A 26,710-nucleotide genomic window follows, 5' to 3' on the forward strand; every position below is an offset into this window, starting at 1 on the left:
CCTGAAGGTCCTTTCCTGGTTCCCTCCCACCCTCCCAACCGAGCATTAGCCGGGCCATGTCACTGTGGCACATCTCACCCTGCAATACACTGAGGCCAGTCACGCTGACATCCCAGCCTTGGCAGGGCAGGCTTCAGTGCCAGTTGTCATACACGCTCTTAGACCTGAGGAACGGGCACCCGACTAAAGTTCTTCACACAGGTCCATGCCAACTCTTCACTTACCCTTGCTGACTGCAGCAGATCATTGAACCTTTTGCGGCATTGAAGCCACGCTCGGTGCACCTCGTCGTGCCCACTGACCTGGTTGGCGACCTCTGTCCAGGCCTTCTTGGTCAGGTGGGGCGGCCTTCTCTTCCCACCCCTGGGCATTAAGATAAGCCGCCTGGGGCTGATCTCCTCGACTAGCACTCCCTGGCACTCATCTGAGGAACAGGGGGTAGAGTGCCCACTCGACTTGCCCTCCCACCTTCCATGACCACCAGGTGCTGAGGCCATGACTGCACACAGGACACTTCTTGGATTGCTTCCAAACAGCTCCCTCAGCCTCCCCCAAACAGCTCCTGGCAGCCTTCAGGGAGCTGCCTCTTCTGTTTTTGAATGCCCCACCGGGTTCCCATTACGACAGGCGCCCGACGCGTTCCCATCCCTGCGTACGGAAAACACATCTGGCAGTCACGATTCATGCTGGGCGGGTCTTAATTCACAGCGGGAACACGGCCAGGAGCAGGTTTTACATCTGCTTCCGGCCGCGCCAACTTCGCGTGCACCCTTAGGGTAGAATTCAGGCCCATATCTTTCAATGTCCTGATGATTTTTCTCCAGGTTTGCACACAGCAGTGTCCTGGTGATTGATCTTCAATTCCTGGAGACTCCAGGCCAACCCTGGAGGGTTGGCAACCATATATCTCAGAGGTGTTGCAACATCAATTCCAACTGTCTGCTAAGAAAAAACAATAATGATCATGTCATTTCCAAATGCTATTTACAAAATAGATTTGGACAAAGAAGGCCATGTTACCTCTTCTAGTCAACAAACTTATAGGGCAGGATCTTTGGGCCACACTAAGGTCAGGACCGAAAGCCAACAGGGCCCAAAAATGCCAGCACGGGCTGGTTTCCCATCCTCATTCCTGGCATTGGCCATTTCGGCCACAGAAGGCAGGGCTTCCCACTCCCCCCAGCCAGGGAACCAATTGGGCTTGTTACGTGATAAAGGTAAGTCAAGGAGGCCAAGTGGCATTTTCCATTCGACCTCCAGTTTCCTGATGGCAATGGGGACAGATCAACAACTGCCTGGAGTCAGGCACTAGCAGCAGGCCCTGGGGCCGGTGCTCCACCCAGGCCTACAGCCCCTCCCTGCATGCCTGGATGGGAATGTAGCCTCTGTAAAGAAATTCCCCACTCCCCTCCCCAGTGGTGGCCTGGCTGCTTTTTGTATTTCCTAATTACATTTTTAAAAAGGTGGCTAACTGAAGCACGGTCTCAGTTATTCACCTGGTACTGCCGAGCGCCCCTCTGAAGCTGGAAGGCTTCTTTTTTGGCCCTGCAGCCTTGAGAGCCCACCCACTGCCCTTAACTGAACAGGCAACCTGTCTCCATGCCAATTGATACCATTGAAAACCCCAGGTCAGTGAACGTTTCCTCCCGGAGGTGGGCTCAAGACTCCGTTCGAAACAGGCAGGTTCCTGTACCCTGCCCCAGAGTGGAAATTCAGGCCACAGGTCTCCCATCACAGAACTGAAAAGGTTAAAAGACTTCTGTTCCTTTTAATTTTACTTTTTGGTGCAGCGATGGCGTAGGGAACAGTTCCTTTAACTGCTAACAGGGTGTGACTATTCCTGATGATAATGATAACATTAGGAAAAAGCACTGCCCACCTTGTGATCGGAGAAGGGAGGATGCGTATGGGCTCAGGGGAAGAAGCAGCCATTTTGAATGAAGCTTGTGACATTCTGCATGAAATCTCCTAAGAGTTGTTGTTCCGATGGATGACTAACTTTTGTAATATAGATGGATGATGATTTTGTGTATTTTATATATATTTATATAAATCTGCAGCTATCTGACATATCAGTGTTCTGCTAAACAGATTTATTTCTCACTCCCAAGGGCCACAAAATAACTAATAACATTACTTGGGCTCCAGAGGAATAGCATATGAAAGTAGTGAGGTCATGTTAAATTTATTCGAAACCAGGAAAGATTTACAAGTTTGAGACGATGCAACTGTCAGGAAAGATTGAGTCAGCTCTTTTCTCAGGGTAGATACCGGATAAAGTTTTTTTAAAGCGATGACTGGGTTCGATAGGGTAGATGTGGAAAAATTGTTTGCACATGTGCATGAGCCGAGAACATAATATATGAAAATCACCGAAAGATCAAATGAAGAATTTGTGACAAATTGTTCCACGCAGTGGTTGAAATGTGGCACATGCTGCCAAATGGAGTTATGCAGATAGCATTAACATACATAGAGGAAGGCTTGACGCATACATGAGGGAGGAGGGAGTTGAGGGCTATGGATAGGATTGGAAGAAGTAATTAAGAGTCAGAGGAGGTCATGGGGAATATAAACATTGACATAAATCAGTGGTACCTAGTAATGTACTGTCGATTCCCTGTAAGCGCTGTAAACACCTAATATTCTATCCAAGAAATTATCTATGCACAGCAGATAGCTCATTTTCAAGATGTCTTGGCTATTGTGAGGAAATCAGTCACACACGATTGTGTCATGGTGGGAAATTACACAATGCATTGCCTGATACTATTTGAATATATTGGCCCACATCTTTTCAGCTGAGAACTGGAGAATTGTTGACTTCCACATGAATCAGAGGTCGGGGGACTGTTGGCATTGTAGTCATGTTTTGCAAATTTACATTCCCATAGGCCCTGGTTAAGGAGGCAGCTCAGGGAATGAGGATGTTAGTAATTGTCTAGAATTGTTAGTGGGCTGAGAATTTGAGATTTTAAAGAAAGTAAAATAACAAGAGTATTTCTTGGGCCATTTTTAGACTCAACATCCTCAGTGCTTTGCCCTTAACGAGTTAAATATGATTGCATCATTCATTGAAAAGTTTTGGAGAACCTATTCGTTCACTCCCAATATAAATTAGCAGTAGCCACAAAGTTAAACAGTTAGTGCCCTGATTTGCTTCCGTTCAGATTCGCTGGGCAGAATTTTCCCTGCCCGCTGGCGTCGGGCGAGATCGGTGGCATGAGCGGACAATATGGCGCAATCGGTTTTACAACGACGGGAAACCAGTTCGCGATCGTCCACTCAGCCCGCCGACGGTGGGCTGTGTTTCCCGCCATCGGATGTAGGGAACCTCATTGTACTACATCAGAATATCATTATCAGGCCAGCCTGCCAGAATTGTCCCCCCCCCACCCCCCACCCCCACAGCCCCCCACCCGCTGGATCGTCAACAGCGCATAAGCGACATGCACTTGGCAGATTGCACTTTGAGGGGAACTCGGAGGTGAGTACACAGCAACGATGTGCAGCACTCGCCAGGGTCGCCCGTGGACTTCAACCTTGAGGAGCGCTGTGGGGGTCGGGGGTTAAGGGCAGTCCTGTCGTTAAGGCGACCTGTGAGGGCGGGGGCAAGTGCAGCCGTGCCATTGATGCGATTTGTGAAGAGGGGGCAAATGCAGCCCTGCCGTTGAGGTGACTTGGGCGGTGAGTGGGGGCAAGTGCAGTCCTGCCATTGAATACAGCGCGCAAGCATTTGGGGCAGGGGTAGGGTGGGCGAGGGAAGTGGCTACGCATTAAGGAAACCTGTATAAAGTGACCATTCCTCTGCAGCTCAGGCGGTTCAGGCGCAGCCACATTGATGTGATTGGAGCCAGGCTTCTAGCTTATCTGCCCACTTGAGCTATGGAGAGGCATCAAAGTGCCACCAAGTGCACCAAAGCATTTCACCCCCTCCCCCAGCCCACCCCCCCACAGACTGCGAAGTCATGAGCATTTTAGTGGATGGCAGAACAGTTGGACGACTGCACATGTTAAAGGATCACGGAGCTTGGTGAACCAGCTGTATGCCTGACGGCCTACAGAGAGCAAGGACGACGGAGGAGAGAGCGACTGGTGCCCCTGGCTGCACAGAGGCAGGAGCAGCAACCTCAGGAAGAAGGGGCAGCTGGGGCTCCCGTACACACTGCCCAAGAGCCACAGCGAGCCGTCCCTGGCGACGCCCGGGGTCTATAGACGCTGCCTATCATCCCAGCAGATGACCGAGAACTAGTGTCGCCGAAGACTGTGCATGTCTAGGGAAGTGGTTGGTCATATCTGCCAGCTACTGCAGGATTTGGCACCACGGGGTCATGGAGGGCATCCACTGCCACTGGCCGTGTAAGTGACAGCAACGCTCGATTTCTATGCCAGTGGCTCCTTTCAGGGTTCCACAGGTGACCTCTGGGATCTCACAAGCCTCCACCTGCAAATGCATCTATGAGGTCGCAGATTCAGCTTCGCGAGGGCACAAACCTTGTGCATTTCACCCGGCACCAGGAGAGCTAGGATGCAAGGGCAATTGGATTTGCGCAGATCTCGGGTTTCCTACAGGTTCAGGGTATGATCGAGAGCATTCGTGCCACTCAGATCTCCATCGCAACACATGGTGAACTACATCAACCACATCAAGGAGATGCATTCGCTGAATATGCAGCTTGTGTGCGACCACCAGAAACACATCCTGCAGGTGTGCGCACGGTTTCCAGGGAGTGTGCACGACTCCTACATTCTCAGTCAGTCACAGATCCCTGGGGTCTTCCAGGGTCCACAGAAGCTGCAGTGATGGCTCCTTGGGTACAAGGGCTTCCCACAGAGGACGTGGCTGATGACACCCGTGCGGCGGCCTCAGACTGCAGCAGAGCGACGCTATAATGAGGCTCATGCTGCAGCTCGCAACTGGAACAGACCATCAGGATGCTGAAGATGAGGTTCTGGTGCCTGGACTGGTCTGGTGGAGTCCGGCAATATAGTCCACAGAGGGTGTCATGCAACGTCGAACCTGCTGCGCCCTTTACAACCTGATGCTCCAATGGGGAGAGGATCTGGCTGAGGAGGAGATGGAGGAGCTGCACGCCCCCTCCGATGAGGAAGACACCGACGGGAATGAGGGTGAGGAGGCCCTTGGAGGTGATGATGATGGGGATGAGGCCCTCACACTGGCTAGATGAAACAGGCACGCTTGGGAGGCCCTCATAGCTGCTAGATTTGTGGAGGATGATGACAACATGCAGTGAGGTGACCCCATAGATCCTCATATCGCATCTGTGAGCGATTAACTCCAGTCTGGCTTATGGCAGCGTGAATACCCTCTGTGAGGATGCTCCTGTCATGGAGACGCAGTCGCTCAATTGCAGGAGGATGATGATGACATGCAGTGAGAATGCTCCATAGATCTTCACATAGCCTCTGTGAATGTCTGACTCCTGTCCGAGGGCGGATGGCTTGCGGTCTGTGATCAGGGTCGTATCATAGAGACACAGCCATGAAACTCTAGAAGCATCTGATACCTTCAGCACCTAAGCCCTTCAGGAGCACAACGTAACTAGTCGCAGATGATGAAGAGATGGGGGCCAGCCCCACCTCAAAGGTGCTGAGAGCACACAGAGAGAATGACGGAACTCTGTGACACCTGCCCACTACATTCTGGCAGCAATGACAAGCACCATCGAGGTGCAGGCACCAGTAATGTGTCCGAGGAGTGTGAGGCCGGACCATCACTTTGGCCTGAAGGCTGCACAGAGCACAGGGAAGAGGCTCTGGCCTGAGACACCTGCCTTTATCTTGTGCAGAAAGGTTTCACATCTGAGTGACACGAACACTGCTCATCAGAACAAGGGGCTTTGACAGGGAGACATACTTGGGAGCTTATTAATAATAGTGATGCCCAGGCCGTGCAACTAATTCTCCTTATCTTTCCTAACCCTGCTGCTACGTCTTGGTGCTCCCCTTATATCCACAGCAGAGGTGAAGGCAGCCTGCTGACTGAGACACCCTGTCTGTGATGACTGTGGCAGGCGTCCTCTGGAGGGCCGAGACTTGGAGGGCCCTGGCCTGCTTTCAGGGTCCTGTTGTGTGGCAGTGGCACCCTCCTCAACCTGTGGAGCTAGGGCTGCTGAGCTCACAGGAAGAGGGGACTCGGATGGGCCGGACACTCTCGGAGTCACCTGAATGGATGGGCTCGGAGTGTGCACCTGCTGATCCTCCTCCCTATGGGCACCCGGGGGCCCCAGGCTGACTCCTTGAGGAGCAGGGGTAGCTGGAGAGAGATCGAGCTGCCCGGCACCCCTCTCGCATACACACTGTTGGAGGCCAACTATGGCATCAGCGATGGAGTTGAGCCCGTGCAGCAGCACAGGAGTGACACCCTGGACCAAGGTCTCCATGGCGGCTGCCATCCTGCCAGTGTTAACTTCAGTGCGTTGGCATGCTGGCACTTTCACCTCAGACTAAAGGTAGACGGACTCCTCCATCGTGCTTTGAAATCTGAGGAGTGCAGCAGACATCCTTTCCTGATGTTCCCGAGCTTGCCTTTGCAGCTCCAGTAATTGTGACACGACCGAGTCCAGAGGCTCATCATCTGACTCGGACTCAGCAAATTTCTGGCCTCCAGCAATCCTCTGAGTGTCAGAAACCTAGACAGTCCCTGCTGCTGCCTGCTGTGGATCAGAAAGTGCGATGTGCTCACCAGATTGTGATCCTGAGGCTATTCTAAAGCTAGGCCCCACTGAGGTGTGTGTCTCTGCGCTGGTGGAGGGTGTGGGTGAGCGCTGTGACTGGACTTCAGGGAGGGTTCCTCCAGATTCCTCTTCAGAGGTTTCTTCGGGGCTTGATTGGAGGCCCTGGGTCATGGACTCTGTCGGCTGTTTGGCAGATGTGCCTGCGAAAGCAAGGGGAGATAATTAGTGCATGGCAGTGGCCTGTGAAACAGGTCACATCACTCACAGCATGGTTGTTCGATGGATTTTGCACTGCTGGACCCTCACTTGGTGGAGCAGCACCAACCTCACCATCAGCACAGGAACGGCCCAGATCCTTGCCAGCCAGCTGGATTATTCTGTTTTCAAAGTCCGTAACCACCTTGATTTTGAGCATTCTGCCACTGGTCTACGGCCTCACCCTCTTATGGTATGCCAACTTGTCCTGCATGAATGAGATGGAGAAAATGTAAGCAGGTCAAATGGTCAGTAGGCCTAGCCTGTGTGGGTGGTGAGTGGTCCCATGGGCAGGATGAGGACAATGACGGTGAGTGTGAGAGGGTGAATGGTGATGTCCCTTGAACCAGCAGCGAGTGAGGGCCCTGTGGATGGGTTTGTGACTGTGTGAGTTGAGAGTGATGAGAAGAGTGACCTACTCTGGCGGAACGGAAATCATTCGGCCTCTTGTGGCACTGGGTGGCTGTCCTCTTTTGAAGGGCGTTGGTGCTGACCACCGCTGCCACTGCCTCCCACGCCGGGTTAGTGCTGTTGCTGCCCATCCTGTGGCCTGAGCTGGGTAGAGGCGGGCCTCCACTGCACCCAAAAGGTACTCCAGGGACGCGACACTGAAACTGGGGACTGCAGTCTTCTTCCTTTTCAGGGCCATGTCTTCCGTGCAGCAGTGGTGGTCTGGAAGCACTGAGATGTGCTTGCAGCTGGACTTTAAATATGGCGCCTGGCGCGATGAGGTGGTGGGTTGATGGTGGGCGGGTGAACGAGACCCCGCCCACCATGGAAATGCGTGTTTCCCGGGAGTGCATAAATAATGTGGCGAGTTTGGGACGAAGTGCGTGAAAACCCACCATCGCGGCCGGCGGGTAAAACATCGTTTCGCCCGCCCGCTATTGCACCTAATGCAAATCTGGAACCATCCCACCCATTGATCCTCCGATTAGTATCAATAAGCAGTCTATCAGTTTGCTCGGTAGGCATTGGGTGTCAAATGCTGATGGAAACATGGGAATGCAAAGCACACCTTAAATCTTTCTAAGAGTTATCACCAGACCTGTGGGTGGTAAGGCCTTTTAGATATTGTTCTGTAGTTGGGAGAGGTGGATGCCATAGGTCCCTGTTCAAGTATAAAATTCGCACTTTCCACAAATCTACTGCCAGAATTTTCCACTCCTGTTGGCGGTGGGCGTGTTTGGTTGTGTGAGCGGACAATATAGCAAGAAATCTAAAAACCAGTTTTACGCTGTCACGAAAACAGTTCGCGACCGTCTGCTCTCCCCATCAATGGCGGGCCATGTTTCTCGCTGACCAACATCGGAAACTTGTTTAATGCATTTGCATCTCGTTATCGTTGCCGCTCGCCGGAATCATCCCCCCCAATGTCAGATTTACCACCCACGTTGGTGTGACTACAGAACAGTGTGCTTCATGGCTGCCTTTAAAAGGCCTGCACCTGGCGAGCTGAACATCGAGGGTAACTCAGAGGCGAGTGCACACCACCTGAGGACCACCCATAGGACATCAAGGAAGAGGCACCGCGCATTCAGGGGAGGCACAGGCAAGTTGCTTTTTCCCGGCTGGCTTACAAGTGTGGTACTGGGGCAAGAGCTGCAGTGCCACTGGGGCTGGGGTTGGGGGGAGGGGTGGTGGGGGCGGTGCAAGGCAGCACAGACTGAAGGAAATGCACAAGCACATGCTGGGGGAGGGCTGTGGAGGGTGAGGGAAGCGGTCACGCACTTGGAATAGCTTGTGAAATGTGATCATTCTTCCACAGCTGAGACCATTGCAGTCGGGCCTCTGAAGCTTTTCTGCCCACTCGAGCAACGCAAAAGCATGAATGTGCCACCAAATACTCCAGAACTTTTCACCACTCGGGCACAGGCTGCAAATTAATGTGTGTTTTATGGGGCTGCAGAACAATTGGATGACTGGGCACGTTGTAGTATGCCTTTGTGAAAGCTGGCCATAGAGCAGTCACTGGTGGAGGTGCTCACAGTCCCTTCCAATGTCATCATTCAGCTTTGGACCAGTCTCCCCCATGGTTCAAGGTAACAGCACAGCCTTGCAGTGTGGGTTAGGAGAATGCCTGTGCCTGAGCTGAGAGCACAGCATGCAGTCCAGTGGGCAAAGCTGCTGCTAATTGGTCAAGTGGAGTGGGGCGGAGGTGGATGGGGTTACGGGCAGCCGATGAGCGCACGACACACTGGCCATCGAAGTGGTGGCCAGCGCTCTCCTGCATGAGCGAAGGGGCCTCGAAACTTAACCAAGAGAGGCTCTTAGGACGCATATGCTAACCCATGTGTCTCTCTCTATGATCCTGCAGGAGGAGAACATCAGGATCATGGAGCCTGGTGATCTAGCGGTTTGCCTCATGGCTTACGAGGAGCAGAGAAGAAGGAAAAGAGTGCAACGGAGGTGCTTGGTTTGCCAATGGGAGGAGCACCACCCTCAAGATGAAGATGCACACGCAGCTGAAGCTCCACACTGAGCTGTCACTCGTAGGCCCCTCACTAGACCCAGGGTCTGTAGACGGCGTTTGTCATTCCTGCGGATGACTGAGAACCAGTGTTGCCGAAGACTGCGCATGTCTAGGGAACTGATCGGTCACATATGCAGCTGCTGCAGGATTTGGCACCATGGGGACGTGGGGGGCATTCACCACCTGGGGCCGTGAGAGTGACTTCGGCGCTCAATTTTTATGTCAGTGGCTCCTTCCAGGTCTCCACAGGTGACCTGTGAGGGATCTCGCAAGCCTCCACCCACAAGTGCACCCAGGGAGGTCACAGACACCATCTTTGAGAAGGCACGGAACTTTGTACATTTCGATTGGGATCGGGCAAGCCAGGAATCAAGAGCGAACATGCAAACATAAGAAATTGGAACAGGAGTAGGCCATTCAGCCCCTCGATTCAGCTCCGCCATTCATTAAGATCACGGCTGATCTGTTTGTTTTTCCAATTCCACATTCCCATCTACCCCTGATAACCTTTGATTCCTTTGCCTAACAAGAATCTTCCTACCTTGGCTTTAAAAATATTCAATGACCCCCATCTCCACCACCTTCGGAGGCAGAGAGTTATTGCGTCACACAAGCCTCTGAGAGAAATAAACTCTCCTCATCTCTGTCCTAAAAGGGTGACCCCTAATTTTAAAACAGTGCCCCCTAGTTCTGGACTCACCCGCAAGAGGAAACATCCTTTCCATGTGCACCTTGTCGAGACCATTCATGACCTTATATACTTCAATCAAGTCACCCCTCACTCTCCTAAACTCCAGTGGAAACAAGCCTAGCCTGCCGAACCTTTCCTCATAAGACAACCTGCTCATTCCAGGTATCAGTTTATTAAATGCTGGGATTTGCGGCGATCTCTGGTTTTTCACAGGTGCATTGACAGCGTTCACGTGGCACTTAGATCTCCATGGCAACAAGCAGTCCACTGTGTCAACCGCAAGGTCTTCCACTCATTGAATGTTCAACTGGTCTGCGACCACCACAAACACATCCTACAGGTCTGCGCACGATTCCCATGGAGCCTCCGTGACTCCTACATCCTCAGCAGGTCTCAGATCCCTGACATCTTCCAGGGTCCAGAGAGGCTGCAGGGTTGGCTCCTCGAGGACAAGGGCTGATGACGCCCGTGCGGTGGCCTCCGACTGCAGCAGAGAGATGGTATAACGAGGATCATATTGTGATCCAGACTTTGGTGAAGCATATGATAGGCAATTTGAAAATGAGGTTCCAGTACCTCGACAGGTCTGATGGAGCACCGCAATACAGTCCCCAAAGGGTGTCACGCATCATTGTAACTTGCTGCGCATTACACAGCCTGGCGCTGCAACGGGGGGAGGAGGTGGAAGAGCTGCACGTCTCATCCGATGGGGAGGACGTCGAAGGGGATGACGGTGATGAGATCCTCGAAGGCGAAGATGCCGACGATGAGGCCACTGCATTGGCCAGTTGAGGCAGGCGCACTCATGAGGCCCTAATAACCGCAAGATTCATGGAGGATGATGATGAGATGCAGTGAGGACAGTCCTGACATCCTCACCTTGCACCTGTGAACGTTTCACTTCTGTGTGGCTGATGGCAGCGCACATACCCTCAGTGCTCAGGCTCATGCTATGGAGACATGTTGGAGACCCTGATAGTCACTAGATTCCAGGAGGATGATGACGACATGTAGTGAGGACACTCCATAGATCTTCACATAGCCTCTGTGAATGTCTGACTGCTGTCTGGCTGAGGGCAGATTGCTTGCGCTCTGTGATCAGGGCCATATCATGGAGTCGCAGCTGTGAAGCTTTAAGAGCCCCTAATCCTTTATCAGCCTTCAGCACCTGAGCCCTTCAGGAACACACTGTCAATGGACACAGATGCTGAGGAGTTGGGGGCCAGCCCCACCTCAAAGGTGCTGGGAGCACACAGAGAGAATGACGGAACTCTGTGACGCCTGCCCACAACATTCTGGCAGCAATGACAAGCACCATTGAGGTGCAGGCATCACTAATGTGTCCAGTGAGTGTGAAGCTGGACCATCACTTTGGTCTGAAGGTTACACACTGCACAGGGAAGAGGCCCTGGACTGAGACACCTGCTTTTATCTTGTGTAGGAACAAAGGTTTCACATCTGAATGACACAGACACTGCTCATCATAACAAGGAGCCATTGGCAAGGAGACATTCTTGGGAGTTTATTTACAATAGTGAACGTTATGTACAAGTGATTAACACCCATGCCCAAGCTGTGCAACTACATCTTCTTAACCTTCCTAACCCCGATGCTACGTCTTGGCGCTCCCTGGACATCCACAGCAGACTGCTACACTCTGTCTGAGATGACTTTGCTGGGCATCCTCTGGAGGGCTGAGTCTTGGAGGGCCCCAGCCTGCTTTGGGTGTCCTGCTGTGGGCCAGCTGCACCCTCCTTGGCTTGTGGTGTTGGAGATGACGGGGTCACATGAAGAGGGGATTTGGATCGGCCGGACATTCCTGGAGTCATCTTGCCATCGCCACAGGAATGGTCGATGCCTTCTCCAGCCAGCTCCAACATGCGCCTCTCGAACAGAGTGAGGACCTTGATGTCCAGCACCCCACCCTCCGGTCTGGGACCTCCCCCGTTGATTGTGCACGATCTTGTCCTGCGTAAAGGCAGAAAGAGTGTCAGCAAGGCACATGCCAGGCCAAATGAGAAGGATTCCAGGCATGCGTATGTGCTGAGTGGAGCCATGGACGGGACGAGGAGGTGTTCTCCAGAGGAGATGAGGCCAGATGGAGATGTGAGGGTGTGTGTGAGACAGTGAGTGGTGATGTCCCCTGAGCTGGCAATGAGTGAGATGTCAGTGAATGTGTGATGGGCTTGTGAGTGGGTGAGTTTAGAGTGATGAGGTGGTTGACTTACCCTGGTGGCACGGATGAGATCATTTATCCTTTTTCTGCATTGGATGGCCGACCTCCTGTGTGCAGTGTTGGCACTGACCGCCTCTGCCACCACCTCCCAAGTTGGGGTGGTAAGGCTGATGGGCATCCTGCAGCCAGGGCGGGGGTAGAGGACATTGTGGTGGGCCTCCACGGTATCCAAGAGATGTCCCAGGGATGTGTCACTGAATCGGTGGCAGGGTTGACTTTTCTTGGCATTTGGGGCCATGTCTTCACCGGAGGAGTCCTGGGTTGCAAGCATTGAGAAGTGTGCACACGGCTGCAGTTAAATATGGCATTTGGGGTGAGGAAGCGGCAAGGTAGCGGCATGCAGGCAAATCCAAGGCTGCCCGCCAGCAACCTGGCATGTTTTCCATGAATGCATTATTAATGGGGAAGGGGGATGATATGGCATGAAAATCCACCATTGCGGCAGGCGGGTAAAACATCATTTTTCACACCCGCTAGTACACTTAGTGCAAACCTGGGATGATTAGTTGACCACATAAGGCTGTCGCCAAAAGCTGGTTGCAATTTTTTACATCGACTGCCCCAACAAACCTTTTACATCTTACTTATAACATACCCTAACAAATGGAAAATTATTGTGACCAGGTGGTTATGCCACAAATTGGAGCTCAGATTGAAACAAGTTGTGTATTACATTTGGGAATTACAATCTGGAGAAGCTTAATTGGATGTACCTCCTATGACCACCATAGGACCGGCTTCATTCCCGGTTTTATTCCTTTAGCATTAATATTTTACTAAACTGGTAAACTTCCTGTTGACATTTGCAGTTGCTCTTATCTTCTGGGTGAAGACCTGATGTTTCTGTGTCCCACCCTATTTTCCATCCCTGTCCAGTCTCTTGTGTCTTCCAACTTACCTCCATACACCAACAAACCTAAGGAAGTTTGGGCTTAAATAGTAATTTGCTGGTTTTGGTTTTGGGGCATTGCTGAATGTGTGAAAATTGACTGCTGTGTTCCCCTATAATAAAAGCAATAGCTACACTTCAAAAGACACTCATTGGCTGTAAAACACTTTGGGACATCCTAAGGATGTGAAAAGCTCTATATAAATGAAAGCTTTTTTTCTAATACCAATGAGTTTGTGAAATCCATGAATGCCCAATTGTTTGAGATATATCACTCAGTAGATCTAAGATCTGAACCAACTTATGTACTGATCATTAAAACACAGGGCTTTCAAATTCCATACACTGAGAAAAATGTACAGCATGTCTACTGACTGTTACTGCCCCACTTTCCCCATTGTCAGCTGAAATGTATCTAGTCACGCTTAGTTTAATCAGTAAGGAAACAAAAAGGTGCATTGTGTATACACTGGTTTTGGGAGGGTGAAAGCATTGCGAGGCAGAGGGCCTGTGTTTTCCTCTGACCATCACCTCTCCTAAGTAGCATAAACAGAACAACTTTTAAAGCCAATGGTACATATATGTCAGAATGGTACACACATTCCATTAAACCTTACATCTTATTTCAGATGTTAAATTGGATCCATATTCCTGACACCTCTGGAAATACTACAATACTACTGCCAATTGTGCCTGGGCATTAGAGGCATTCCAACCTATACCAATCAGTTCTGAAGTTTGATTTCTAAAAATAAATAGTATCAAAATTGATAAAAATTCATTGTTATGTAATGTGACGTTTAAAGATGGACCTCTTTTCCTTAGCATAGATGAACATCTATGGCGAAGTGGTATTGTTGCTGGCCTAGTAATCCAGAGACCTAGCGTAATGCTCTCAGGACCTGGGTTCAAATCCTGCCATGGCAGGTGGTGGAATTTGAATTCAATAAAAATCTGGAATTCAAAGTCTAATAGTTGTAAAATCCCATCTAGTTCACCAATGCCCTTTAGGGGAAATCTGCCGTCTCTGCCTATGTGTCTCCTAAATGCCTAAAATGTCTTGACATAGCACTGACAACGGAATCATACCTTACAGATCATATCCAAGACACCACCATCACCTTCCCAACAGAGGTGACGGCACAGTAGTATACAGTTGGGAGGGAGTTGCCCTGGGAGTCCTTAACATTGATTCTGGACCCCATGAAATCTCACGGCATCAGGCCAAAGATGGGCAAGGGAACTTCCTGCTGATTACTGTGTACTGCCCTCCCTCAGCTGATGAATCAGTGCTCCTCCATGTTGAACACCACTTGAAGATGGCAATGACCATCACCAAAAGTGGCTCGGTAGCACCACTGCTGACTGAGCTCGCCAAGTCCTAAAGGACACAGTTGCTAGACTGGGTCTGGGGCAGGTGGTGAGGGAACCAACAAGAGGAAAAAACATACTTGACCTCGTCCTAACCAACCTGCCTGCCGCAGATGCATCTGCCCATGACAGTATCGGTAGGAGTGACCACCGCACAGTTGAAGTTTGGAGACAAAGTCCCACCTTCACATTGAGGATACCCTCCATTGTGTTGTGTGGCACTACCAACATGCTAAATGGGACAGATTTTGAACAGGTCTAGCAACTCAAGACTGGGCATCCATGAGGCTCTGTAAGCCATCAGCAGCAGCAGAATTGTACTCGAACACAATCTGCGTCCTCATGGCCCAGCATATCTCCCACTCTACCATTACCATCAAGCCAGGGGATCAACCCTGGTTCAATGAAGAGTGCAGCAGGACATGCCAAGAGCAGCACCAGGCATTCCTAAAAATGAGGTGTCAACCTGGTGAAACTATAACACAGGACTACTTGCGTGCCAAATAGCATAAGCAGCAAGTGAAACACACAGCTAAGCGATCCCACAACCAACGGATCATATCTAAGCTCTGCATTCCTGCCACATCCATTCGGGAATGGTGGTCAACAATTAAACTGGAAGAGGAGGCTCCACAAATATCCCGATCCTCAGTGATGGGGGAGCCCAGCACATCAGTGCAAAAAATAAGGCTGAAACGTTTGCTACAAACTTCAGCCAGAAGTGCCGAGTGGACGATTCACCTCGGCCTGCTCCGGAGGTCCCCAGCATTACAGATGCCAGTCTTCAGCCAATTCAATTCACTCCATGTGAAGAAACGGCTGAAGGTGCTGGATAGTGCAAAGGCTATGGGCCCTGACAATATTCCAGCAATAGTACTGCTAGTACTGGAATTGTGCTGCAGAACTTGCCGCGCCTCCAGCCAAGCTGTTCCAGTACAGCTACAACACTGGCATCTGCCCAGCTATATGGAAAATTGCCCAGGTATGTCCTGTACACAAAAAGTAGGACAAATCCAACCCGGCCAATTATCGTCCCATCAGTCTACTCTCGATCACCAGAAAAGTAATGGAAGGGGTCATCAACAGTGCTATCGAGTGGCGCTTGCTTAGCAATAACCTGCTCACTGATGCACAGTTTGGGTTTTGCCAGGGCCACTCAGCTCCTGACCTCATTACAGCCTTGGCTCAAACATGGTCAAAAGAGCTGAACTCCCGAGGTGAGGTCCTAAGGATGTGAAAAGCTCTATATAAATAAAAACTTTTTTTCTATGTCCCTTGACATCAAGGCAGCATTTGATTGAGTGTGGCATCAAGGAGCCCTAGCAAAACTGGAATCAGTAGGAATCAGGGGGAGTCTCTCCACTGGTTGGAGTCATACCTAGCACAAAGGAAGATGGTTGAGGTTGTTGGAGGTCAGTCATCTCAGCTCCAGGGCATCACCGCAGGAGTTCCTCAGGATAGTGTCCACGGCCCAACCATCTTCAGCTGCATCATCAATGACCTTCCTTCCATCATAAGGTCAGAAGTGGGGATGTTCACTGATGATTGCACAATGTTCAGCACCATTCGTAACTCCTCAGATGCTGAAGCAGTCCCTATCCAAATGCAGCGAGACCTGGACAATATCCAGGCTTGGGCTGACAAGTGGCAACTAACATTTGTGCCACACAAGTGTCAGACAGTGACCATCTCCAACAAAAGAGAATGTAACCATTGCCCCTTGACATTCAATAGCATTACTATCACTAACCCTCACTATCAAAATCCTGGGGGTTACTATTGACCAGAAAATGAACTGGACTAGCCATATAAATACTCTGGTTACAAGAGCAGGTCAGTGGCTAGGAATCCGGCAAAGAGTAACTCACCTCCTGACTCCCCAAAGCCTATCCACCATCTACAAGGCACAAGTCAGGAGTGTGATGGAATACTTCCCACTTGCCTGGATGAGTGCAGCTCCCACAATACTCAAGAAGCTTGACACCATCCAAGACAAAGCAGCCCGCTTGATTGGCACCACATCCACAAACATTCACTCTTTCCACCACCGACGCACAGTAGTAGCAGTGTGTACCATCTACAAAATGCACTGCAGAAACTCACTAAGGCTCCTTAGACAGCACCTTCCAAACCCATGACCGCTACCATCTAGAAGGACAAGGGCAGCAGGGAACACCACCACCTGGAAGTTCCCCTCCAAGTCACTCACCATCCTGATTTGGAAATATATCGCTGTTCTTTCACTGTCGCTGGGTCAATATCCTGGAACTCCCTCCCTAACAGCACTGTGGGTTTACCTACACCCCATGGACTGCAGTGGTTCAAGAAGGCAGCTCACCACCACCTTCTGAAGGGCAACTAGGGATGGGAAATAAATGCTGGCCCAGCCAGTGAAGCTCACATCCCATAAATGATTTAAAAAAGTTGTCTCAATTACTATTTTTATTGTTCAAGTCATATCCTTCATGATGATCTGAAGGCCCTGACTGGGTATCAGGCATTCTGTTGTGCATTCATTTGGATTTGGAATGGTTGGCATGTAATGTCAGTGTTCCCTATGTTTTTAGTTGAATGAAGATTGAAGAGATTGCTGTGGAGAACTATCATCCTAGAGATGAGTTGCAGGTTGCTTGGTTACCATTCAGTTCTGTTTACTGTTGCAAATATTACAAGCCAGCAAGCAGATTAAATATTAAAATGTTTGGCTGGTGCTTCATCAAATCTCTGTCATTGACAGCTTCACTACCTTTACACAGTGTAATCCTGTTACAGGTAACAATAATATCATTAATTACCAGTTACCAAGGTCTCCCTGCACAAAACCTTGGCTGACACTCCAGTACAGTAAGTACTGAGGAACTACAGCTGAGAGGCGCAGCAACAGTTCTGATGAGATGTTGAATCAAGTCCCCTCTGCCCTCTGAGATGGGCATAAAGACCTCTTGGTACGATTTTGGAGAAGAGCAGAGGAGTTCGCCCAAGAGTTTTGACAAAATTTATCCTTCAACCAACATCACTGAAACAGTTGATCTGGTCATTATCATATTGCTGTGTGTGGACTCTTGCTGGGTATAAATTAGTTGCTATATTTCCTACATTACAGCAGTGATTACATTTCAAAAATGCTTCATTGGCTGTAAAGTGCTTTGGAATGTCCTGAGGTCATGAAAGGTGCTATATAAGTGCAAGTCAGTCCCCACTCCCTCCCTCCAATCCTTCCAATGATATAATACAGATCTATTTTCGCAATTACATTATACTTTCCCCTCATTCCTCCTGGCAGTTTTCTCCTGCCCACCCTACTCCAGAAGGCAGACAGATGATCATAGCCATTGGTACTGGCTAGTTGGTGTATTAAGGTGGCAATAGGTTCCGATGAGGTTTATCCAGCTTTGTCTTGGTGTTTGCCCTGATGGCACAACTCAGAAGGAGAAGCCACCATTTGGGACTAGACTCCATGTGGTCCTGGCCCTGGGTTGAAGCTCCATCGTGCTGAGGTATCCTTATTGTCAATCCATAACAACGTAACATCAGAAAAGATTAAATGCTAATTAAAAAAAGATGAAATTCTCATTTTAAACAAAATCTTTCTTTGTTATTCAGGGCCCCTGGAAAGGATCGGAAATGAAGTTGGACCAGTGCTGCTTAAAACAGTAAATTCAAACTAAGTTCTCCAATCCTGGTTTGAGCATGGCTGGAACGTATGAGGAGAATCCACAAAATTGTACTTTTAATGAGGACTTTAAATATATTCTACTTCCAGTATCTTATGGGATAGTGTTTGTGGTAGGACTTGTTCTCAATGCTCTTGCGATATGGGTCTTTGTTTTTCGAATGAGACCTTGGAACATTACAACCACCTACATGTTCAACCTAGCCCTCTCAGACACCATGTATGCTATATCATTGCCTCTGCTGATCTACTACTATGCACAACACAATGACTGGCCTTTTGGGGCAGCTTTGTGTAAAATTGTCCGATTCCTCTTTTACACCAACCTGTACTGCAGTATCCTTTTCCTCACTTGTATGAGCATCTATAGATTCCTGGGGATCTGCTTTCCAATGCAGTCACTGAGATGGTCAAACTTGCGATATACGCGAATAGTATGCATTGTTGTTTGGGGTATTGTGATAGCGTTCCAGATGCCAATATTTGTATTTGTCGACATAGAAGGTATTGGTAACACTACCCTTTGTTATGACACTACAAACCAAATCCATTTTAATCAGTTTGTGATTTACAGTGCTGTACAGCTGGTGTTGCTATTTTGTGCTCCTTTCACAGTGGTCGTGATCTGCTATGGAATCACGGCTAAGAAACTCCTTCGGCCTGATGGCATCCGTCCCGAATATGCCAGATCCAGGAAAAAATCAATCAAGATGATTATTACTATACTCACTGTCTTTGTCTTGTGTTTCTTACCTTTCCACATCACACGCTCCATTTACTATTCCTCAAGAAGTCTTCATGTGAGCTGTAGTACACTAGATGCATTTAACCTGGCGTACAAGCTGACCAGGCCCCTCGCAAGTGCAAACAGTTGCCTTGATCCAATTCTTTATGTTCTAGGCGGGCAGACGTATCGAAGTAAACTAGCACGGAAGAGTAATGGTGTTGAAAATAAGAACAATCTTCCTTTAGCCAAAAAGACAATTAGCGCAGCGGACATTACGCACTCTGTTTATACTACAGAAATCGGACTTGAGGAGCTAAAGCAAGCTGGAAGTAGCAATGGAGTCTAGAATTATTGCCCAGCTTGGACATTAAGGCTGTGATTTTCAACTTTTGGTTGCATATTTTTAAATGTGAAAATGAAGTAACCAACAATTGAAAATATGTATGGCACACCTTGGTCATTCCACAACACCCAAGACCTGACATGCAATTTTCAGGTGGTCAAGCAAACTGTTCATCTAAAAGAACCCTGGAGGTTCCTTAAAATGCAAATGGGTGGTCAATGATAGTTGTAGGACCCCAATTGCAATTCCCAGGTACTAATGGGTGACGTGTGCACCATGCATATGCCTTTCTTTAGTACCAGGTTGTGAGTTGTCTGATCAGGGGTCCTGTTGGTGGCTAGTCAAAAGTTGGGCCAGGACAACTCTTATTTTATTTGGTGTTGGGGCCAGAAGCCTATGCCCGCAACAGTATTCAAGACCCTCCCTGTGACTGCCTGTACCTTCCCCCATGCCTGGCTTTGAGCAGCTCAGCATGGGAGCTAGCTGATTCCCTCCCTTACCAGAATTGGCTAGCTACAGGGGGTGTTTACTGGCAGTGTAAGAATGAGGCCAGGGCCTCAGAGTAGCACTCACTGACTTTGTGCCCCCTTTGACACAACTTGAAAATATCATAAAAGTTTTAGCGAAGAAGGTGGCCATTTGACCATCATGCCAGTGCTAGTTCCATACCAGCGCTTACTATGCCAATCCCATTACATTGCTCTTTTCCTTTAATCCATTCCTTCAATTGCTATCTTCCTGTCTCTTTGATGTAGTGTTTTACTTCATTTGAAGGCTACTTATGTTAATGCAGAGTAGCACCCGTGCTTAGCACAGGCACAGTTAATCAGACAAGGGCGATGCAACAAACAGCACATAAAGGTACCTTCAAGAAATCTAATTTAATTCAAATTTGGGTCAAAAGACAAACAAAAACCTGACTCAGAGTTCAATTTCATATTGAATAGACTTTACTAAACTGTCTCTGGGTCTCAATTGTCTTTACTGAATCAATTTTTAAAAATTCTTTCACAGGATGTGGGCATTGCTGGCTAGACAGGCATTTATTGCCCCATCCCTAATTGCCCTTGAGAAGGTGGTGGTGAGCTGCCTTCTTGAACCACTGCAGTCCATGTGGTGTAGGTACATCCACAGTGCTGTTAGGGAGGAAGTTTCAGGATTTTGGCTCAGTGAAAGAATGGCGATATAGTTGTAAGTCAGGATGGTGTGTGGTATGTTGTGTTTGTAGGGGAACAGGAGGTGGTGGTATCCCCATGCACCTGCTGCCCTTGTCCTTCTAGGTAATAGAGGTCTTGGGTTTGGAAGGTGATGTTGAAGGAGCTTTGGTGAGTTGTTGCAGTGCACCTTGTAGGTGGTAGACACTGCTGCCAATGTGCATCAGTGGTAGACGGAGTGAATGTTGAAGTGTGGGTGTCAATCAAGTGGGCTGCTTTGTCCTGGATGGTGTCAAGCTTCTTGAGTGTTGTTGGAGCTGCACTCATCCAGGCAAGTGGGGTGTATTCCATCACACTCTTGACTTATGCCTTGTAGATAATCAGTAAGCTTTGGGAAGTCAGGAGTTACTTGCCGCAGAATTCCCAACCTCTGATCTGCTCTTGTAGGTTGATTGATTGGCGTATAGAATTTAGATACATTAGGAAATTATTTAATTCTAGTATCGAGATCAGAATCTGCAGTGTTAAGCATACTTTTTCCAATTAGTGACAGATGTATTAAACCATTTATTTGGCAAATCTGTTCTATCTATTTTAATGGTAATTCTAATTCGTTAATAGCTGTAAAATAGTTGAGGAGAGAATTTCCTACAAATATATTTTTATCTCATGACATAATTTTACTCTGAAGCTGCTCGAATTGCTGATAACTCTGGAGAATTTCTTTCTCTTCAGGCTGGCCATTTAAAAAAGTCAGCTAAAACAGTATCACAGTAATAACGAATACTATGAGTAACATTTTCCCTATGATATTAACCTTATGCTGCTATCAATATTATCAATGTACTTGAAATAATCTTCTTTGCACTGATCCTTTAATTCCTTTTGCTCATTCTCTGATTTCTTGTATCTATCTTTTCTTTACTATGTTACCTTCATTTTAACATGAAACCTAACTGTGCTGCAACCCAGCATATCCTTCCATTCCTTTTGCCCTCACGAGCTTATCTAGCTTCCCTTTTCTAAGCCAATGGTTCATTGCATTTTCTTACACTAACTCACTCTTTTATTGGACTTAAAACTGGAGAGTTCCTCACCTCCTTTGTTCCTCCTATAATTTGTTAGATCTTTAAAGATCAACCTCATCACCACCTTTGGCATATCTTCATCTCCTCTCCTCCTCCCAGCTCTTGTCCACCAAAATGGGGCTTGGCTTGTTATCTATGTTTTCACATTATAAAATGAACAGATTCCACCAAAGAAAGGGACTTGTATTGCCACCAATGTTTGTGACTACATTTACATAGGTATAATGAATAGTCATACTGGAAATATTTGTGAATAAAAATATTTTTACTGTGTGACTATATTCAGAATCAGCATTTATTGAGTTGTTAAGTAGAAAATATTGAACAGTAGGATAAGCATTTTTTTTTACTAATAAACATTTTAACACTTCTATCCTGAAATAGAATTCACCAGTATTTTGTCAAAACATTTACTATCTGGTTTTATGACTGTCTTTCAAATTTCTGGGTGTTTTAAGGTCAGAGATGTACATTAATCCCAATTTCATTTTGTGTTGGTGCCGGAGTCCTTTGAACTCACTTTGAAGTGTTGGTCAGCAATGGAAAATGCAGCAGAAGGCATGACAGAGATGTCCTGAGGTAATACAGTATCATGTGGTGCTGGATAAGCCAGTCAGTGTGCCAACAGCAGTGGATAGTTCAATTAACCCTGGCGGTGAAAACGCTAAAAAGAACAAGAATATCAAGACAGTGGGCAGCATCTTCCATTCTGAAGCCTAAAGTCAGTGGCGGGAGCGGAAGCCAGACTGTTTTCCGCTGGTGGCGGTGGTGGGAGGAGGAATTACGCTGTTCAGCTAATTACTTAAGCATCCGTGCACAGCACAGGGAATCTCGTGGCGGGGGCAGGCAGGGAAGTCGCACTTCCTGCCATTACCTCACAGGGTCAAAGGTCTGGGTGCCATATTTAAAGGGCACCAGGACAGCCTCCCTCCCTTCCATCCTTTCCCTGCCTCCCATGTCCAGCCTTAGTGCGGCTTGTGCTGCTGGCACCCGATAAGAGTCAAGTTGTGAGTGATCTCCAAAAAGGTGAAAGTAGCGCTTACTTACCTCAAAGCCGTGGAAGTGGTGAAACTCGCCAGGTGCACGCCACTTATGTGCCACCATAGAAGTGAATGTTCTAATTTCTTGCTGGCAGGGAACTTAATTCGAGCGAGCTGGCCTTTTAATGAGCATTCATGACATGCTTATGCACGCAAAAGGGCTTTTCAACAATGTTCACTGGGAAGCTTGACTCACCTTTAAGCTCCCTTTGAAGTGCTGAGAACAGGATTCCTACGGTTCATCCCAACATGAGGAAACTGATTTTTGGCCCCACGCCAAATTAAGTTCCCCCGCCCACCATGCTTCCTGCTGCTGGTGGGTCTGGAAGATTCCGCCCTGTGTCTCAATCTGGATTTTACACTAATAGAGGGTTTTGCCATGATGCAGGGTTTGAGGACATTAGGCCATCTGAAGTTTCACCCTTCAGAATCAAATTCAGTCTCCTGAGCAGTGGAGGCCATTGGCCTATCTTACTTAAATATAGAATTGGTCTTTCATATGTAAGAATGATTGCATGTGATGATTGAAAGATTTTAAATGAAAATATAACTTTTCTGCAGTTCAGTAAATGCTGTAATTTGACATGGAACCTACATTGGAATAATAAAGGGCCATGTTTTCATAAATGATGAGTGCTGTTACTGCCACCGCTAAATACCATTTTAAATTGTACCATTGTTCGTTGATACTAGAATTTCTGTTCAGGAGCATTGTAAAGAACTGGCCACCACAAATGATGGAATTCCATAGTCATTCTCCAGGCATCATTCAAAGAGAATGATTGTTCAATGTCCAGTCCTCTGTACAATTGAAACAAGTTTCCATTAATGTGCTTTTATATATTTTTTTTCAATTGAAAATCAATATTTGTGGGCCTGTTGTACCACCGAGTAAATCATTGGTGCTATCATTGTTTTAAAGGCACAAATTTTACAAAAAATAGTCTATGTGACATGACATAGAGTTGTGTAGCTGGATGATAGGATGTGGATTTGTAACTCAATGTCCCACGTAGTGAGTTTCCAGTCTTGGCTATTTCGTCAGATGGAGACACTTACTCAAGAGAGTGAGTAATGAAACAGTCCACCATCTTCACCTAACAAATGGTGACTGAGTATTATTGGTAGAGAGTCAAAACAGGGTAATTTTCAGCTTCTTTGTCTGGGCTGTAATGTGGCAGAGCACTTTGCTCATCGTGCACTTTTCATCTCATTGACATTAGATGAGTTCTATATTAGACGGATTGTGTACTCTGTCACACTGCTGCTCAGATGGTGAAATTGTGAAATACCCACTGCAGAAATCTCCCTTGTCTTATTGGTTAAAAGTAAGAGAAGAAAATGAATATTAATCATCTGAAAAAAAGTTTTAAAATGGCAGAATGTTAAAAAAAAAGTGCAGTACATTACCCAACTTGAAATAAATAGCAACTGTGTTATTGCTGGAGGGTAAATATTGTTTCACTCCTTCTCTAGACTTAGCATAGCAAAAATGGAATAGCATTGCAGCAGTCGAGCTTCTATGTTGCCCCAGTTGCTATTTTGTAGGTAAGCGTCGCTGGAAAAGAGGGGCCAGGATTTTTCAGTCGGCATGTGGGGGCTGGCCTGACATGCTGGCGCGTAAAATGACGTGCAATGACGTCAGGCGTGCATCCCGACGCCATCGCGCTGTCTCGCGATGTTTCGTTCGGTGGGCGCGCCGGAGTTGGCTGCGCGCCCGCCAATAATTGATAGGCCTACTAAGTAATTAATGTAAAGTTTACGCTGCCCGTCCAACCTTACTGTTGGCAGGCAGGTGAAAAGGCCAAGCGGTCTTTACGTTTTTTAGGAAACCTCATCCACAAGCGGGATGAGGTTTCCTGAAGCTTTTACCACTTAAATAAAAAGTTTATATGAAAAATAAAAACATGTCCCATCTCATGTGACGCAGTCACATGAGGGGACATGTTTCATTAAATTTTTAATGTCTGAAAATGAAAAAAGCCGTTCAATCTCTCTGAGGCAGGTCTGTCCCTCAGGGGGATTGAAGTGCTCATGTGCGCGCATGTGCGAAAGACCGCTGGCTCCGACCCTCCCTCCGCCTGCACAGGTAGCACTGACAGCTACTGCTCGCGTATTATGCTGGGTGGGCCTTAATTGGCCCGCCCTTGTAAAATGGCGGTGCGGAGCTGTGACTGCCCCTGCCCTCTCCTGCTGAGCCCGCCCGATGCGGGAAAAATTCAGGCCAGGGTGTTGAGTGCACAGTAGAAAGCACCCAAATATTCATGTTTTCTTTCCTGTTTCCCAGATTTATCGCAATCTTACTGTGAGGTCGCACTTTTTCTTTGGCCACCCTTGTTTCAGATGGGAGTCACAAAGTGAGGAATTGGTAGTTTAGAACCCACATCCTACCAATCTGAAATGCAATATTTTGGAGAACTGTGCATTTTGTCCTTGTCCTGAGGAAGTGCATTGCAGTAATATTAACTTTGACTCTTAAAATGTTATTAAAGTAACCTGTATTGTAATCATGTGCAAGAAAAATCAAGAATCTCAGTACAAAATATCAGTGCTGTTTAGCCACTAATGTAATTTTTCTGCTCCAATGCTAAAATTAGTGTAGAATTTTATTACCTTTTTTATGAAGACTTGTTAAATAAAACATTTTGTAATCATTTCTGATCCTCTGTCTTTTTCATTAATGATGGCAGTCTGCTATTGTTCCAGAATGTGAAGGAAGAACATGAAAGATGACTCTGCAACCAGCACATGGAATTGAGGGAGTGCTCTTTTATCTTCTGGCTCATGAATTACTTAATGCTTACACATAGGAAGTAGTCTTCGGTATGTCAAGTTAAAACTTTGCTAATTTTGGATCATTTGCAATAAGTAATGTAATTACAGTTTGTACTTTTACGCCATATCTATCACTCACAATCCCAACATTGGCAGTGGAGCTGGGAGGCAAATGAGGTGGAGTAGCTGCCTCCAGAGGCATCAATGGCTAGCTGAAGAAATTATCTGCTTGAAAGCCTCTTGAAGCAGCAATGCCAGAAAAACTATGTTCATGGAAGCTGCATTTTGGCAGTTGCTGCCATTCATTCTGACTACAGGTGGCCTGAGCACTCATCCCTCCCATGTAGGCACTGACATGGTCTTCGAACCATTGCCCATATGGAGCATAAATACAACATGGTGAATATTAAGCAATTTGTGCATGTGCCAGCCTCTGCATTGCCTGTTGACTCTCCTGTTGTGAAATCCACTTCACAGCAAAAATGGCGCAAGTTCCAAAGCACTTTGACACCTGGCATATTACTAAAACACTTCTTTTTACAACAGTTCTGCACTGTAAACACAACCACCTTAAATGCATCACACACTGGATTGTCAGTAACCTTTATAGTTTGCATGAGGTTCAAATTTAGAGGAAAAATTGTGGGATATTTTTCACAAAACATACTTAGAGTGGGAGGTAATAAATCCTACTTCAAATTTGACTTACATGGAATGTGAAATACAGAAAGTAAAAGGTTGACTTATTTTCGGATCCCCATTTCAATAAGTACCTTAATTGACATTTTGAACAATGTGTCATATTTCATTAGAGTTTGGTCTAATCTTGCATAGAAAATCAACAAAGGAGTAGTGGTGATCAGTATAAGCGTTATTTACCAGAATTCAGTGAATCTCAAGTAACATTTCTATACACAGGGCAATCAGGTAAATTGGATAAAACATATAAGAAAGGTGGGTTATGATTGCTGAGTTATACCCCTTCAATTACTCCAAACGGTGAAAATAATCCATATTGTTTACCAGAGTGATGTTGTTTTGAATGGATATTAATTTTATTTAAACCATTATTTTATTGCTTTTTGAATAGAAAGCAAATGAATAAAAAATATAGATAACTGTACCCAAAAACTCAAGAGAAGTTTACATCAGAATTGAGATTTCAGCAAATAGTTAAGGTTTGAAAGAGTAATCAGCATTACTGGTAGAAAGTTGGACTTTGATTTAAATTGACATCATAGACTCATTTAATGCTTCAAGTCGAAGACCTTTCATGAGTCAGTTCAGATTCTCTGCA

At 47.3% G+C, this 26,710-nt stretch overlaps 1 protein-coding gene across 2 annotated transcripts in view; it reads left to right on the forward strand.

Moving 5' to 3' along the window:
- Positions 1–20,346, forward strand: part of LOC144682441 (P2Y purinoceptor 2-like) — a 40,210-nt gene extending 19,864 nt beyond the window's left edge. For both annotated transcript variants that reach the window (XM_078544843.1, XM_078544844.1), the window contains exon 2: positions 18,217–20,346. In XM_078544843.1, coding sequence (XP_078400969.1) covers positions 18,304–19,359 — 1,056 coding nt within the window. In that variant the 5' untranslated portion in view covers positions 18,217–18,303 and the 3' untranslated portion in view covers positions 19,360–20,346. The remainder of the gene's footprint in view (positions 1–18,216) is intronic.
- The last annotated feature ends 6,364 nt before the right edge of the window (positions 20,347–26,710 follow it).

The sequence above is a fragment of the Cetorhinus maximus genome, chromosome 7, assembly GCF_964194155.1.
Source record: "Cetorhinus maximus chromosome 7, sCetMax3.hap1.1, whole genome shotgun sequence".
Lineage (NCBI taxonomy): Eukaryota > Metazoa > Chordata > Chondrichthyes > Lamniformes > Cetorhinidae > Cetorhinus > Cetorhinus maximus.